The sequence below is a fragment of the Hemicordylus capensis genome, chromosome 7 (assembly GCF_027244095.1).
Source record: "Hemicordylus capensis ecotype Gifberg chromosome 7, rHemCap1.1.pri, whole genome shotgun sequence".
NCBI lineage: Eukaryota > Metazoa > Chordata > Lepidosauria > Squamata > Cordylidae > Hemicordylus > Hemicordylus capensis.
In genome coordinates this window covers 10,086,666-10,101,955 of record NC_069663.1, presented here as the reverse complement: position 1 = coordinate 10,101,955, position 15,290 = coordinate 10,086,666, and the positions used below count along the sequence as shown (strand labels likewise).

The 15,290-nt window shown below is 46.4% G+C and overlaps 1 protein-coding gene and 1 long non-coding RNA gene across 2 annotated transcripts in view; both read right to left on the bottom strand.

Annotated features, from left to right (window-relative positions):
* Positions 1–9,152, bottom strand: part of SELENON (selenoprotein N) — a 38,529-nt gene extending 29,377 nt beyond the window's left edge. The window contains exons 1-2 of the mRNA XM_053267749.1: positions 8,487–9,152; positions 1,357–1,474 (exon numbers count right to left, since the gene is read on the bottom strand). Of these exons, the coding sequence (XP_053123724.1) occupies positions 1,357–1,474; positions 8,487–8,717 (349 nt within the window). The 5' untranslated portion in view covers positions 8,718–9,152. The remainder of the gene's footprint in view (positions 1–1,356; positions 1,475–8,486) is intronic.
* Positions 9,153–9,275: 123 nt separating this feature from the next.
* On the bottom strand, positions 9,276–14,546 carry LOC128332928 (uncharacterized). Its single transcript, XR_008310785.1, has 2 exons — positions 13,780–14,546; positions 9,276–12,814 (listed from the first exon to the last, which is right to left on the bottom strand). It is a non-coding gene; the product is annotated as an uncharacterized LOC128332928 (long non-coding RNA).
* Positions 14,547–15,290: the final 744 nt, after the last annotated feature.

Genomic DNA, 15,290 nt, shown 5'->3' with positions numbered 1-15,290 from the left:
TCCAAGCTTTGAACAGATGACTGTTCAGTCACCTCTCACTTTTCACAAGTCATGCATTAAAAAAATGCTGTCCTTCCATATTTTTAACCTTATGTTTCATAAATTAAAACACTGATTTACATGATGAGTCCTATGCTGCCTTGCCAATGATACAGTTGAAAAGTGAAGCAATAAATATTTTAGTTTGCCATCAACCTGCACATGACATTTAGAGGCACGTTAAACCTGCAGAATACAGTGGTTATTCCCACTGTGGGATAAATTAGGTTTAGCAGGTTTAGGTTTAGCTCACTAGCCAGCCAAAATCTGTGGTCGCCACCAAACCCCTCTCTTCCCTCAGATCCTTTTCTGGCACTTGGGCAGAGGGCTTAGCAGAGAAGTGGGTCTTCTGTCATTTGCAGTGGGATGTGGAGATAGTAAGAACCAGTGGGATCCCGCTCAGGAAGGATTCCTGCTGTTTCTGACCTTCTCAGAAATGGTGGTGGCAATGAGACCTCTGGGGAGGAGATCTGTGTGGTGCTGGGTGTCCTGCTCGCCAGAGGGCAGGGGCACTTGTCACTGGCAAGTGGATTTACAGATGCCTGTTTACAAGCACTCTTACACTGCTAGAAGTGCCATGTTCGAATAAAGTTCGCACTTCCCTCATTGCCAGTTGGATTTCAATCTCATTTAGTCAGCACTGTAAGATCCACTGCCATTTCTAGCATGCCCGAGGAATAAAGGCAAAAAGAGACTCCTTCGGAGTTTGAAACAACTTTAGTTTCCCAGGTCTTAAACAGTTAGCTGGAGCACAGTGGCGGCCAGTGGAGGGGATGCGGCGAGTGTTACCTTCAAAAACTGATTAGCGGCGGTACCGCCACACCTGTAAGCTGCCGAAAGCAGCAGCAACCCAGCTGGCATCTCGCACGGTGGAGGCCCTGCCTATGCACTCACCTGGTTTCCATGCAAGCATGGCGGCCATTTCCGTGGTGAGCAGCACCATGCTGACCATGCAGATGGCCACCACATATGCACGGAGGCCAGGTGAGTATGTAAGCGGGGCCTCCACCGCGCAAGATGCCGGCTTGGTTGCCACTGCTCTCGGCAGCTTACAGGTGCGACAGTACCACTGCTAAGCAATTTTTGATTCCCCTGATTTCTTGCCACCCGCCTCTGCTGAAGCAGCATCATCTGTGTTTCCTGAGGACAGGACAACTAACCCCAGGGAAGGGATGAAACCAACACACATGGGAGTAACTACACCAGAATTAGACAAGCTGTATTCTGATAGCCATGTTTTTAAAAAATGAAAAAGATTCTGCCCTTTGAAAAAAAATATAATGGATATTTGTGTATTCATGATGCTTCAATACCCACCAGTGAGTTTTTCTGCAATTGGCTTGAACTCCTCAGGACTTATATACAAGTCGTTGTTAGTATCCAGGGAGGAGAACAGAAAAAGACCTTCATTCCCCAGAGATTTTAGAGCCGTCTCCTAAACAAGAGAAATTTTTAAATGAGTGTTAGTGAAATAATCCAGCCTCAGTGACAATGACCTGCTTGTAAATTTCCTGATGGATCCACTGCACAGGCACACTCCCATCAGCACAAATGATCAGAAGATCACAACAAAAATCACAAAATCTGCTGCAGCACTTGAGAAACTCTCTCTTTCTTTGACATGCACCTTTGCAGGCAAGAATCGACTTCATCAGATGTATGAAGTGAACTGAGGGCCAAACCAGACATGTAGGAGATCTGGGACAGATTTTTTAAAAAATATTATTTTAACTTTAAAGCAGCTGCAGGGGGTCTCAATTCTGATTAGAATAGCAGCACTGTCTAAAAAGGAATTTAACCCTTTCCCCTGATTGAACTCATCCCCTCAAAGCTATGAGCAGCTCCATGGGAGAAATTCAGTCATAGAAGCTGGACACTGCCTTGGAAGACCAACACAGGGGGAAAGGCAGCTGGGGAAAGGTGAATTTCAGTGGAATTTCTATTTTCATTCCTACAAGCCTATTTCCCCCCATTTTATTATTGTTTTTGGATGTTGTAAGGATGGCATTTTTTGTGACTGTGTTTTAATGTAATTGATTTAGTACTTTTAATCTTAATCTGTGCAGACTGCTTGGATAATTTTAAAATCATGCAGCAAGGTACCAATTTTAAAAAACACTGACAAAAACTATACATGACTCGGTCATATGCATTTTGGCTCCATGGAAGACAGGCCTTCGTGTTGATCAGCCTTTCAAATAGGATTAGCCAGGATATCTAAATGGAACCTCTATGAGGACCAGATGCTTGGTGTATATATACAGCCTGGAAGGGCTGTCATTGTACTTGAACTGACAAACCTCATCCTGCAAATCATGCCCAAATCCCAGGATCTGTATTGGAATTGCTCACAAGGCACTTGAGCCTGCACGTAGTTGAGCCTGCAGACATTTGCATTTGCCTCAGTCTTGTTAGTGAACCATGGAGCATTATTTGTGTGACTTATGTGACTAATCAAGTGCATGAAGAAGGTTACAGTTGCAAATCAACTTTCTAAAATGTGTCATGGAGCACTTCCAAATCCATATTAAAGCCGTACTCTCACTTGTGAATACAGAAAGTGCAGCAGCCCAGAACGGGGGTCCTCAAATAGCTCTCATCATCTCCAGCCTCTGTGGCTGCATGGTGGCAATAACTGGACACAGCAAGCTGAATCCACAGAAGGGAAAACAGAAGAGCAGCTGAAGCACTTGCAAACTGAAGTAATTGTGAGAAGGCAGCCAGCATGTCAGGACCCCCAGGTTTCCATGCTTCATCTTCAATACCCTCATTTTAAGAGAAAGGGTGGGTATTTAGAGAACATCAGTTCCATCATGAGGCAAGGTGAGGTGGCACCCTTTAGGGCAACAGTCAGATCTAACCCACTGGACACAATTCACCAGGAAACTCTCCTGCACAAGCCCCACTGAAGGGAACAGAGGCTGTGCAAGAGCATGCATTCTTCCCCCACGATAATTAGCATCCTCCACGCACAGATACTACTGTTTCTGGATTTTCTGCTTCAGGCACCAAAAGGTCTTTGGGCCAGCCCTCCTTCATTTTTATTAACCTGTTCAATAGCAGATTAACATTTGCTAACGCAAGTATGAGATCCCTCTTAAGAGAAGAGGCTGGCTATGCAAAAAGGAAGTAGCAAAACGAGTCCAATTACTGAACCCAAGAAACTGAAATTCCATGTAATGATTTGTGCAAACGGAAGATAATTTGTATGCCATTTGATCTAGCTACACCATTTATTATTTTTATGAAACGGGGATGGGGTTTCCAATGTTTTAAGCAAGCTTAAGCACTGCAAAGAAGGACAGAGGAACAAGAGGTAATGGAGCTTGAAGGCAAAGGTGGTGAAGAAAGAAAGAAATGAAGACCGGGGTGGGGGGCAGTTTGCAGAAATCATTCCTTCCTAAGTTACCAGAAACCCGAATGTAGCCAACCACAGAATTTAACAGAACCAGCAAAATCTATCTAGGAATTTCTATGGCACAAGCCCAGTTGATGAACACAATCATCCCTTGCCAACCGCAGTTTTCCCAGTCGCAGTTTTGAGTTTCCATAACTGGGAAATTGTGACAGGTTTCACCAACTGTGACCCAAGAATCCGTGGTTTGGTGAGATTTCTTGGTAATTTGGGGATTGGGGTGTGTGTGTGTGTGTGTGAGATTTTCAGGAGTTTGGGGGAGAATTTCGGGGATTCGGGGGTGATTTCTGGGGTCTCCTCCTCACTCCTCTTGCTAACTATTGCTGATTTAAAGGGATTCTGGGTGGTTCTTGGTGATTTTTTGGTCTCTTTTCTTTATTTTTTGGTCTTTTCGTGACTGCAATTCCCTCCAACCCTGTTTCCAATGTGTTTCAGTTGCTTGCCAACTGTGAATTCATTGACCATGAGGTTTCCCTGGAATGGAACTCTCGCGGTTGGCGAGAGATGACTGTACATCCTAGCATGTGTCTTGGGTGCAATAATGTCTTTGCACCAACTTCCATTCATTTCTATGGGTCACGCAAATGAGAAACTTCCAATGGATGGTGTCTACAGTCTGCACTCTTCCAAGCTAAGTGCAAAACTTCTGTGGTGGTTAAAGATGTGCTTCATTTTGGTGGTTTTAAGAATTTTAGAGAGGCAGGGGAGACCCTGGGCATTCCCATGAGTACAGAAGAGATGGAGGCTGCAACCCAATAATCTGGGACCCGAGAACCAAGAGCGGCTGAGGAAAGCTCACACAAGGCGGATTTCTTTCTGCTGCTTTGCAATCTTCCACACATTGGATTGAGACAAGGCAACACTCCCCTCCCTCTGCAAAGACCAAATGGAAGAGAATCAGGCTTCTTCCCTACACAAGTCAAGCCATGATGGTCCAGTGCTGCCTGCAACACCATTAATGTTCCCACAGCTCCCAAACCCATTTATTTCCCATTGCCTGCCAGCCTAAAAGGATGCTAATGCTTCCTAGAAAGCACTGCTCCTGTCAATTAGAGTCAGAAAAGTGCTCGAGAGGCTTGTAGGGCAGATCCAGGACTGCACCAGATACATAAAAAGCAGAAACAAGCTAGCAATAGACACAAAGTCTGGATTCTGAAGAGCTGGAAGTCAAAGAGCAGCCAGATACCGCGTGTGTGCACGCGTGTGGGCGCATGTAAGGGGGTGGACTTTATACCAGGAAGACACATCACTGGCATTTGATGAAGGTCACTGCAGGCCATATTAAATTGTCTTTGATCTCGGAGCCAGTCCAAAAATTTAAGAGCCAGACAATGGACACTTGTCACTGTATGAGTGGAGCAGGGTGAGTGGGCTTCTCTGTATCCCCTTTACAAGTAACCTACTTAGGATAGAAACAGAGCTGCCGGGACCTGTTTCTATTTTATTACATAATTTTACCTCTGAATATCCTAGTCTCAGCACTATGATTAAATTTCTAGGCACAAACAAATTTCTTTGTTTATTTAAAAACACATTATAAAAGGGATTTTTATCAGGCCTTCAAGGGGTAACAACAAATGCTTACAAAACGTCTCAGAGCTGATTTCTATATGATTTACTGGGTGGAGAACGATGAAACTACAGGCAAGTCCTGGGTATGGTCATTGATACTTGTTTCAATGATGAGATGGAAGTCCTTATGTGCTCTTTCCCCCTTTTTCTGTTTGTTTGTTTGTTCTATTTGTGTTTCCCTTTTTGTATTGTGGAAAAACTGAATAAAAAAACATTAAAAAAAAAATCTAGTCACCAAGGCTCCTTGGAACCTGGAATCTGTCAAGCCATGGGTTACTGTGAGGACTACTTCAGTATTTCTGGGAGACTGTGACTTCCCCCGCCACCCAAGAAGAACCACAATCTGGATTTTTTTAAAAAACCACATTGAAAGGTCCTCAGAGATGACAAAAATTCTATGCTATTTCTGAAAGTATCTGTAGGCCAGGACCTTCTTGACCACAGATACAAATCCACACAACCAAATATCTGTCTTGACTGAGCAGTGATGTTAAACTTCAGCAAATATCGGGTTTTCCACAGGTGCATATAAAGAGCATTCAGAGAATTACTGCAGAAATCTGTGAGTGCCCACAGAACGGCCAAGACCTGGACCCTCATACCAAAGTCTCTCCTTGACCAGGAGAGAGATCTTGGGGTCATGGTGGACAGCTTGTTGAAAGTGTCAACTCACTCACAGCAGCTGTGAAAAAGGCAAATTCCATGCTAGGGGTCATCAGAAAGGGGACTGAAAATAAAAATGCTAATATTATCATGCCATTATACAAATCTATGGTGTGGCCACATTTGGAGTACTCTGTACAGTTCTGGTCACTGTATCTGAGAAGGACATTGTAGAACTGGAAAAGGTGCAGAAGAGGGCAACCTGAGACACCTTCCTTAAGAGAACAGCATCTGGGTTTTTTTAGTTTGGAAAAGAGGTGACTGGGGGGCATGATTGAGGCTTATACAATTATTCATTAATTAGAGAGTGGACAGAGAGAAATTTTTCTCTCTCCCTCACAACACTAGAACCGGGAATCATCCCAGCAAACTCAAGGCTGGGAAATTTAGGACTGACAAAAGGAAGTACTTTTTCACACAGTATGTAATTAATCTACATAATACTCTGCCATGCGATGTGGTGATAACCACTAACTAGGATGGCTTTCAAAGGGGCTCTCAGAGGCATCTGGTGGGGCACTGTGTGAAACAGGATGCTGGACTATATAGGCCTTTGGCCTGATCCCACAGGGCTGTTCTTATATTATGTTCTTGAATGCAATTTGAGTTTCATAAAGTATGACCCTTATTACATGTGCAACACCGAGTTCTCCCCATGTGTTCCTAGTCAACCCGAAATTGCCTGCAACTGCGTTGCCCGTGGGCACTGACCAAACTATTTAGGGTAGATGCTAGGCTACAGATCTCCCATGCTACATCAATCCTGCTCCTGATAAGGGCAATAGAAGGGAGGCACTGAACAGCATAAGCACTTGCAGGGGGTAGGGAAAGAGAGGGCGACCCAGTGAGAAGTGAGAAAACCATTCGCTCCTCTCAGTCTGCATTACTGACTGTCCAAAAATATGGCATGTTTTGCTGCAAGCTGAAAATCTCAGTTCTTTAAAAATGAGGATGTTTCTCATTTTCATGGCTCTGCTTCCTAGCGCACAAGAACCCATGCTATCTAGTCTATGTATATTATTAACATTCTCATTTTTAAACCAGTGTCACTGTCAAGGTTTCCTGTAACAAATCCTGGGGATGACTCTCTGATGTACTGAGAATTATCTAATCCTAGCCCTCCCTCCCAGAACTATAACCCTCAGGGGTCTGTCAGAATAGACAGCACTGAGCTAGATGAAGCCATGGTTTGACACAGTGTAAGGCAGCTTCCTATGTATGTGTCCTTGACCCTCAGATTCTCCCCAGCTGTAACAAGACCACAAGCTCTCCCTGAATTCAGCAGTTCTCTTGATGTCCAATCACCACACTACTGGTAAGGTCCAAACCAGCAGCCCAGGGTTCTCAAACTTGGGTCCCCAGATGATTTTGGATTACAACTCCCATCACAACGGTCTTCAGCCACTGTGGCAGCGGATGGTGAGAGTTGTAGCCCAACATCATCTGGGGACCCAGATTTGAGAACCCCTGCAGTAGCCCAGTTTCTTCCCAGTCAGTCTCTCTCAACACTGATTAGCATATTCTACCCAGTCGTAAAGGTAAAGTGTGCTGAGTTTACTCCTGGCGAACACAGAGCCCTGTGGTTGTCTTTGGTAGGATACAGGAGGGGTTTACCATTGCCTCCTCCCACGCAGTGTGAGATGATGCCTTTCAGCATCTTCCTGTATCGCTGCTGGTGTTTCCCATAGGTGTTTCCCATAGTCTGGGAAACATACCAGCAGGGATTCGAACCAGCAACCTCTTGCTCCCTAGGCAAGTTACTTCCCTGCTGCACCATTAGGTGGCCCTTACCCCAATAACCACAGTTTATTAAGAAAGCAAGAAGAATCCTGCTTGATCAAAGCAAAGCATCACCCTAGTTCAGCATTCTCCCTCCAAGGAAGGCATGCCCGTCAATGCCCTCTCTGGGTATTGCTGCACCTGGTACTCATTTCCTCTGATATGGAGGTTCTATTTAGCCATCATGGCTTATCTCATCTATTATATGAGATAATTCTATCTCTCATCTATTCTATGAGAACTCTCTTCCTCCTCCTCCTCCGTCACTTCATGTCATCCCCATTTAAAGCTGTCTAGGCTATTGACCATGGCTATATTTGGGGGCAGTTAATTCCACCCAGTGGTGTGCAAAAGTACTTCCTTTTGTCTGTCCTGAATCTAGCATTTTGGAGGATAGGCAACTATATTTTATCTATTTAAAGTACCGCCCCCCCCCCCAAGCCCTCAATGCAGCTTACAAAACAAAATTACACAAATCCTATTCAGACATTACATCGCATATGCATACAGGTGTTTGGTGCGAACGTCTGTATATGCATTCATTTTAAAAGTTAACCTGGGTGCTCTTGGGGCACAGCCCCCCCCCCTCAAAGGCAGGATGCAGCTAGGAAGTGTTACACCGTTACCTGCACTGGACAGAACACGTGGAGAACTGCTGCATGTGCGTACAGATCTCTACACAGAGTGCATGCGCAAGGAATATACAGTCTGAACCGAGAGTCTGCACAACTTTTGATCCCGGCTGCTGCTTCTTTCCTCGGCCACCACCAGCACCTCTGGCTGGCTGGCATATCATCAACGCCTGGAGCAACGCCGAAGTTTACACCGCCGGAGCCCCTCCGCTTCTGGCCCGCCCCAGCGACTTTCTGGCCCCACCACCAGGCCCACTCCCCACCCCTCCCTCAGCCAGCCAGACCCCTTCGCTGCCCCACCACAACCCCGGCGGATCCTCCGGGAGCAGCAGGCGCCTCCTCCTCCCGGGGCCCCCCTCCCTGCCTCCCGCCTCAGGGGTCGGTACCTGCCGCCGGGCCGCCTCCGAGTCCCGGTAGTACTTCACGGCCAGCAGGGCCGCCAACACGGCCAAGGCCAGGCCCAGCCGGGGCAAGCGAGGCGGCGGGGGGCGTCGAGAGGCTCCGGCCTCCTGCTCGGCCTCTCGCGGCGGCGGCGGCGGCGGTGGGGAGGCCTTGGCCGCGGTCGGCCTGCTGCTGCCGCCGCCGGGGCTCCCTTCGTCCTCGCCCCCGGCGGCCATCGCCCTTTCGCCGCCGCCTCCTCGTCCCCGCTCGCCCCCGCCTGGCCCGGCTGAGGGGGCGCCCGAGAGGCCGCGGCCCGCGCTCCCGCTTTCCTTCCGCGCCCGCTACTCCAGCAAAGGCAGCAGCAGCAGCAGCCGGGCTTGACCCGCCTGTCTTCGCCACCCCGGGGCTGCGGGGGGAGCCAGTCGCCTCCCCTAGAGCGGGACCGACGTCCGAGTCAGCCTCCCGCCACAGGCGCTGCTGCTGCAGAGCTGCGGGGTCTTCTTCTGGTTTCCATCGCTCTTCCCGCCGCCGCCGCCTCCAGTCCTGCACGAGCAAGTGCTGCTGCTGCTGCTTCCCCAGCTGGGATTTCAGCCTGCAATCCAGGGGGGTCCCGTTGTGCAAAACAAAGTCGCAGAAACAATCCTTCTTCGCACACTCCGATGCCCCCCCCCCACTCCATTATCCCCCGCAGCTTTGGAGGACGCTTTCGATTGCTTATTTATTTATTCAATTTTTATACCGCCCTTCCAGAAAGGCTCGGGGCGGTTTACAGGACAGGCACGGTTGACGTCGTGTCTAGTCAAATCCAATCCAATCTTTATTGTTAGGGTCCTTCGACCAGCAAGACACAAAATACAAAAGCTTTACATAAAAGGGAAGGTGGTCAAATAGAGTAATAAACTATTAAAGCATAAAACAGAACCACAACACCGGGTTCATCCATTACATACAACAGAGGGCTCCGTGCATTATAATAATCTAAAATTTAATTCAATCCAACCCCATATCTCGCTTCTCAACATTTCTTATCCTAGTCTTGTTAACCAGAAAACAATACTTTGCCAGGTTATAAAACACTACATCCCAATGGTCTGTTAAAAGTAATTCCAGATAGAACTGCTCAGAACAACTGGGGTATGCTGTTAAAAAAGAACTTGTATATCTCCTGCAAAGTTTGATAAAACTGACCATTCAAGATAACATGGGCTGTTGACTCCACTTCCCCAGAACCACAAGGGCAGACCCACTCCTTAGAGGGGATCTTACAGTTTCTCCCCTCCCGGAAGTGTCTAGTGTGTAGTAGTTTTCGGCACACAAACACCAACTGAATTTTGAAACAACAAGAATAAATAATAACGTTGCTGCCGCCGTTGGATAATCAGCTTCTCCATGCTAAATCGTATTGGTAGTCTTATCCTTGAACCGGGAACATTTACCTGGCGCGTGAGATGCTCAATTACTCACACACCAAGGGAGTCGGAATCAGCCTTTATTTGCCACTATAGAGATAAATGAAGTGCAACTCTCAGGAACAGATTCCCCAAAAGGAGAGCAGCCCTGTAATAGCTTCTCTCCCAGGATACAAAATCCACACCTCTGGCGAATCAAAGGCCAGGAAGATGGTCTGGTGATCCATCACAATACCAAGCATCCACATCCAAACAATAGTGACATTGTTATTGCTTGACACTGCATAGAACCATTCTAAGCCAGAATACATCAAGGACACTTTGAAGATTAAACTAGAGGCCTACACAGTTTATGACTGTTGCTGGTTTCAAGATAACAAAGCAACACAAGACGAGAGTGTGAAGAAGGCGTGAGAAAGGCCTGGTATCTGGAGCCAAAGGCTCTTTATTAGGCCTCAGAGAATTCAGGTCAAAGCTTTGATTAAAAGACAGTTTCAACATCGCAGGACTCATGTCAATTCATAGGAAAACTTTGCCTAGGGGATTTTTAACTGGTGAAAGTAGCAGCATCAGAATGCCTTCTGGCTGCGATGATCCAATGCATGCTGACTTGGAAGCTGTCTCGCTCAGCAAGACTTTCCTCGGGGTAAATGTTTACAGGATCCAGCTGCCAAAGCACAGCTTTTCCTCTTTGTCGTTTTGTCACAAGGGAATCTTATGTACGCTTGCTTGCTTGCTTGCTTGCTTGCTTAAGTGCCTTCAAGTCGGTGTCGACTCTTAGCGCCCACCTAGCTAGATTCTCTCCAGGATGATCTGTCTTCCACTTGGCCTTTAATGTCTATCAGTGGTGCATTCGTGATCGCTTTGCTGCTGCTGGTCATCCGCTTCTTCGCTTTCCCCAGCATTACGGATTCCTCAAGGGAGCTGGGTCTTCACATGATGTGTCCAAAATATGATCGTTTGAGCCTGGTCATTTGTGCCTCGGTGAAAATTCTGGATTGATCTGTTCCATGATCCATTTGTTTGTTTTCCTGGCTGTCCATGGTATCCTCAAAAGTCTTCTCCAGCACCAAAGTCCAAAAGCGACAAACAATACTTTTTCTATCTTGCTTCTTCAAAGTCCAGCTTTTGCATCCATAGCGTGTCATGGGGAAAAACATTGTCCCAACGATTCTAATCTTTGTAGGTACAGACACGTCACGGCAGCTAAATATCCTTTCCAAGGCTAAATAAATTTCAGTGAAGCCCATAAGACAATCCCTAGTAAACTGCAAAATGTTGTAGCCAAAGCTTATGCTCCTTGGGAGTAAATATGCATAGGCTCAGGGCAGCTACAGAGAAAGAGCACGTCTAGTTCAGCACCCTGTTTCCCCCTATAGTACAGTATATCCTTTTTGATTCTGCAATATCCTTTTTGAGATCTACTCCTACTACAAATATTTATATACTGGTCTTCAACCAAAGTTCTTGAAGCAATTTACACAGGAAAATCTTCTTGTATATATATAAAATTGAATGTCTGTCTGTCTGTCTTTCCTCTATAAATTCCCCACACCCTTTGAGCTATTGGGACCAAACCTTTCACAGTTGCTTCCTAGGACCCTACAAGTAACATAGGGTACCTGTGAACCCCAACAACCACCTAGCATAGACAGATGGCTATACAACGGGTATATCCACAATGGATGCAATAACAAAGAGAAACTCGCACCATAAGCCCGAGTAACGCTGGGTACTTAAAGCTAGTACATAAATATGATGGTTGCCTGACCCCATAAAGGGCTCACACAGTCTAAAAAGAAACATAAGGTAGACACCAGCAACAGCCACTGAAGGGACGCTCTGCTGGGGTTGGATAGGACCAGTTGCACTCCTCCTGACTGAAAGAAGAGAAATCAGGAGTCACAGAGAACTTGTCTGGGGGGGCGGGGACAACTGCAGCTAGGGGCGGGGTGCATGTGTCACCTCCTAGCCACCTCTTGGCTATGGGTTTGTTGCTCTCCCCCTGCTAAAGATAAGATAATCACCACTTTAAAAGATGTATCTTTGCTCAGTGAGAAAGGGTAACTATAAACATAGTAATCCAAATACTTACTATCTATCTATCTATCTATCTATCTACACACACACACACACACACACATTTATTTTATTTTATTTTATTTGTATACCGCCCTTCCAAAATGGCTCAGGGCGGTTAATATAGGCATTATGATACTGCCGATTTTATTTGGGTCAGCCCATTTTATGTATGAGCCAGTGTAGTGTAGTGGTTAGCATGCTGGACTAGGACCAGGGAGACCCGAGTTCAAATCCCCGTTCAGCCATGATACTTGCTGAGGGACTCTGGGCCTCACTTCAGCCATGATACTCACTGAGTGACTCACTTCTCTCTCAGCCTAACCTACTTCACAGGGTTGTTGTGAGGAGAAACTTAAGTATGTAGTACACCGCTCTGGGCTCCTTGGAGGAAGAGCGGGATATAAAATGCAAATAAATAAATAATAAAAAATTTCAACTCAATTCCTTATAAATTGTAATAATCCTGCCACTACAGGACCCATTTGAGTATGTGTGAAACTAGTGTCTTTTACTTCAGTGTGCACCGCTTTATACTTATATTGAACCTCAGTTGCCATTTTGTTGCTCGTTTGCTTAGTTAGAGAACCTCTTGGAGCAATTTGCAGTCTACTTGGGTTTCCCTTAAATTCTGCCTCTCAGTCTCAGGCAGGCAACAGTCTTGATTCCACTGTGTGGAAGTGGAAAGTGGAGTTTTTAATCAAATGAACTTATTCAGAATTTTATCACTTCCCCAAGGTTATATTTTCTCCAGTGAGGAAAGCCAGCTGTTGAGTCCTTTTCTGCATGATGTGATGCAGCTTTTAAAGCCAAAAAACACATTGTTGGGAAAACTGATGTCAGTCCTAAACTCAAGAAGGAAAGAGGGTTCAGAGACCAAGAACAGAAGCAATGGGAATGGATGTACAGTAGTTCCAAATCTGGGCAGAGCATGAATCAACTTCTACCAACTAAATGGGCACAAATCTCCTTTGCCTAGCAACTTGAGGAAGCTCTGCATGAGATGTGGTTTAGCTGAGCTTTCCCTGGTCAACTACTTTCATATTCCCACCCCTCACACATTCTTCAATGGGGACTAGTAACTTACTCATTTTCTCAAACACAGCTTCATTCCAAGCCCTCTGAATGACTGGCATTGGGGGCAAATTTAATCAACCAGAGGGGGGGGGGGAGGGAGGGAGGGAGAGAGAACTGCTTCCATACAATTCTACCCAGCATGCAATGGCACCAGAGATAAATAGGAAAGCATTAAAATAAATTCCCCTCCCTCATTTGTAATTCTGGCAGTCGGATAAGGACAGACTTCCCTTCCCTTAATAGGCTTGTTCACACAACCCAAAAGAGAGTTGGAGGTGTGCCCAGCAAGGGTGGGAGAGCCAGGCAAGCTCCTGATCAGCGGCGGTGTGAACTGTGAGATAAAAGGAGGAGAGTGATTGTGTGGGAGGTGGGAGCTGGCTAGGACAGGCACCACCAACCCACATTTTGTCCCCAGCATTTTAACGAGAGTGGACAAAAAGCTGTCCCACACAGTTCCCACCTCCCACCCAGTCACTCTCCCCATATCCTAATTTGATCTCACAGTTCAGACGGCCGCAGATCGGGAGTGTGCCTGGCTCTCCTATCCTCGCTGGGCACTCCTCTGACCCTGATTTGGGTTGTGTGAACAAGGCTACTGTGAAATTAACTTATGGAATTCATTGCTACAAGATGTGGGGATGGCCAGTAGTCTAGATGGCTTAAGAAAGGGTCTGGACAAATCCGTGGGAAACAAGTCTATCAAAGGCTATGAATCATGACAGTTATGTGTTACCTCTAGGTTCAGGGACAGCATGCCTCTGAAGACCCGTTGCTGGAACAATGGAAGAGCACTATTATCTTCACGTTCTGCTTGTGGGTTTCCCAGAGAAGTCTGTCTGGCTACTATGGGGGAAAAGATGTTTGGTCTTCAGTCTGATCCAACACAGGATCTTGTGTTCTTAAGCTATGACCCTTGGATTCCAAGTCATCTTTTCAGTCTTTGAGGGATGCTTTGGAAGAAATTAAGACTGGTTCACATGATCCTCATCAGGTAGCGCTGAGCTAGGATAGGAGAACTAGGCACACTCTTGATCGAGTCGTATAAGCTCAAAAAGCAAGGTCGGAGAAGGGGAGAGTGATCGTATGGAAGGTGGGAGTTTCTCCCCAGTATTTAACCAAAAACTGTCCTACCCAGGAGGGAGATCACTGTCCCCTCTTCCTACCTTGCTTTCCCAGTTCACAATCAGGAGCATGCCTGGCTCTCCTACCCTGGCTGAGCACTCCTCCTACCCTGATTGGGACTGTCTGAGAACCTGCCCATTTGTCCAATGGCTTGAGGGATGATCCTGAAGGGCATCTAGAAGAACCCTTGGTATAGCCTGCCTCCTACTGGTCAGAGCAGACCATCACTCAGTGTGGAATAGCACCAAAAACTGTGAAAGCTTGATCTGCTAATTTTATGCTTATCAGTCTGTTGTAAAAGGCACCGAGGCCAGTAAAAATGTTGACACTCCTCTGTGTTTGAGCCACCTTGCTCAGAATGTGCCCAACACTTACCGGTCTAGTGCCTAGTAGACCCTCTTTCAGCAGCTTTGCAAACGAGTTAATGAATGTGGGGCACCTTGCATGAGGTACAAGGAAGCCGTGTGCTGAACACTGCACGGATTGTGTGCTGAACAGTCCCCATTCTTGATGCACCAGGCTTCACTTGCCCTCTGCATTAAGCAATTACATGGGGACTCTTCAGTGTGGCACGCAACACCCAACTGAACTGTCTCTGACACTGAGCGGAAAGATTTGTTTTCAACCAGCCTGTGATTAACTTCCTCCCATTACTCCTAGTAATTACACTTCTTCTATATCATCCCTTAAACAATCCCTCCCTACCTCTCATGTTGACACTCTTTGGGTCTTTCTGCATGAACGTCACACCCCTCCTTAGCAGGCCATTTGGCCAGCAATACATATTCAGTTCTTTCAATCTTCCTCTATCAATCACTGTCTTCCAGTCCCTCGTTGCATTTCACACAGTCCTGCACCGCCTATGAACTTTCCAGACTGATCGACAAGATTTAGTGCCATTTCTCTGTTGCTTTGGGGGCTCATAACATGAAATGTTGGGGTTTTGATCTGTATGGGGTGGCAGGAAGTGGGGCAACCGAGTGCTTTAAGGCCTTTCTGCTTCCTAATGGCTGTGAGTGCCATCTCTTCTCTGCCTGGCAATGAAAGTACAATCACCTGTCAGATATGATCTGTTGCAGCCCAGATCAAAAGAAGGCGGCATAATAATGCACTTGCACCCTC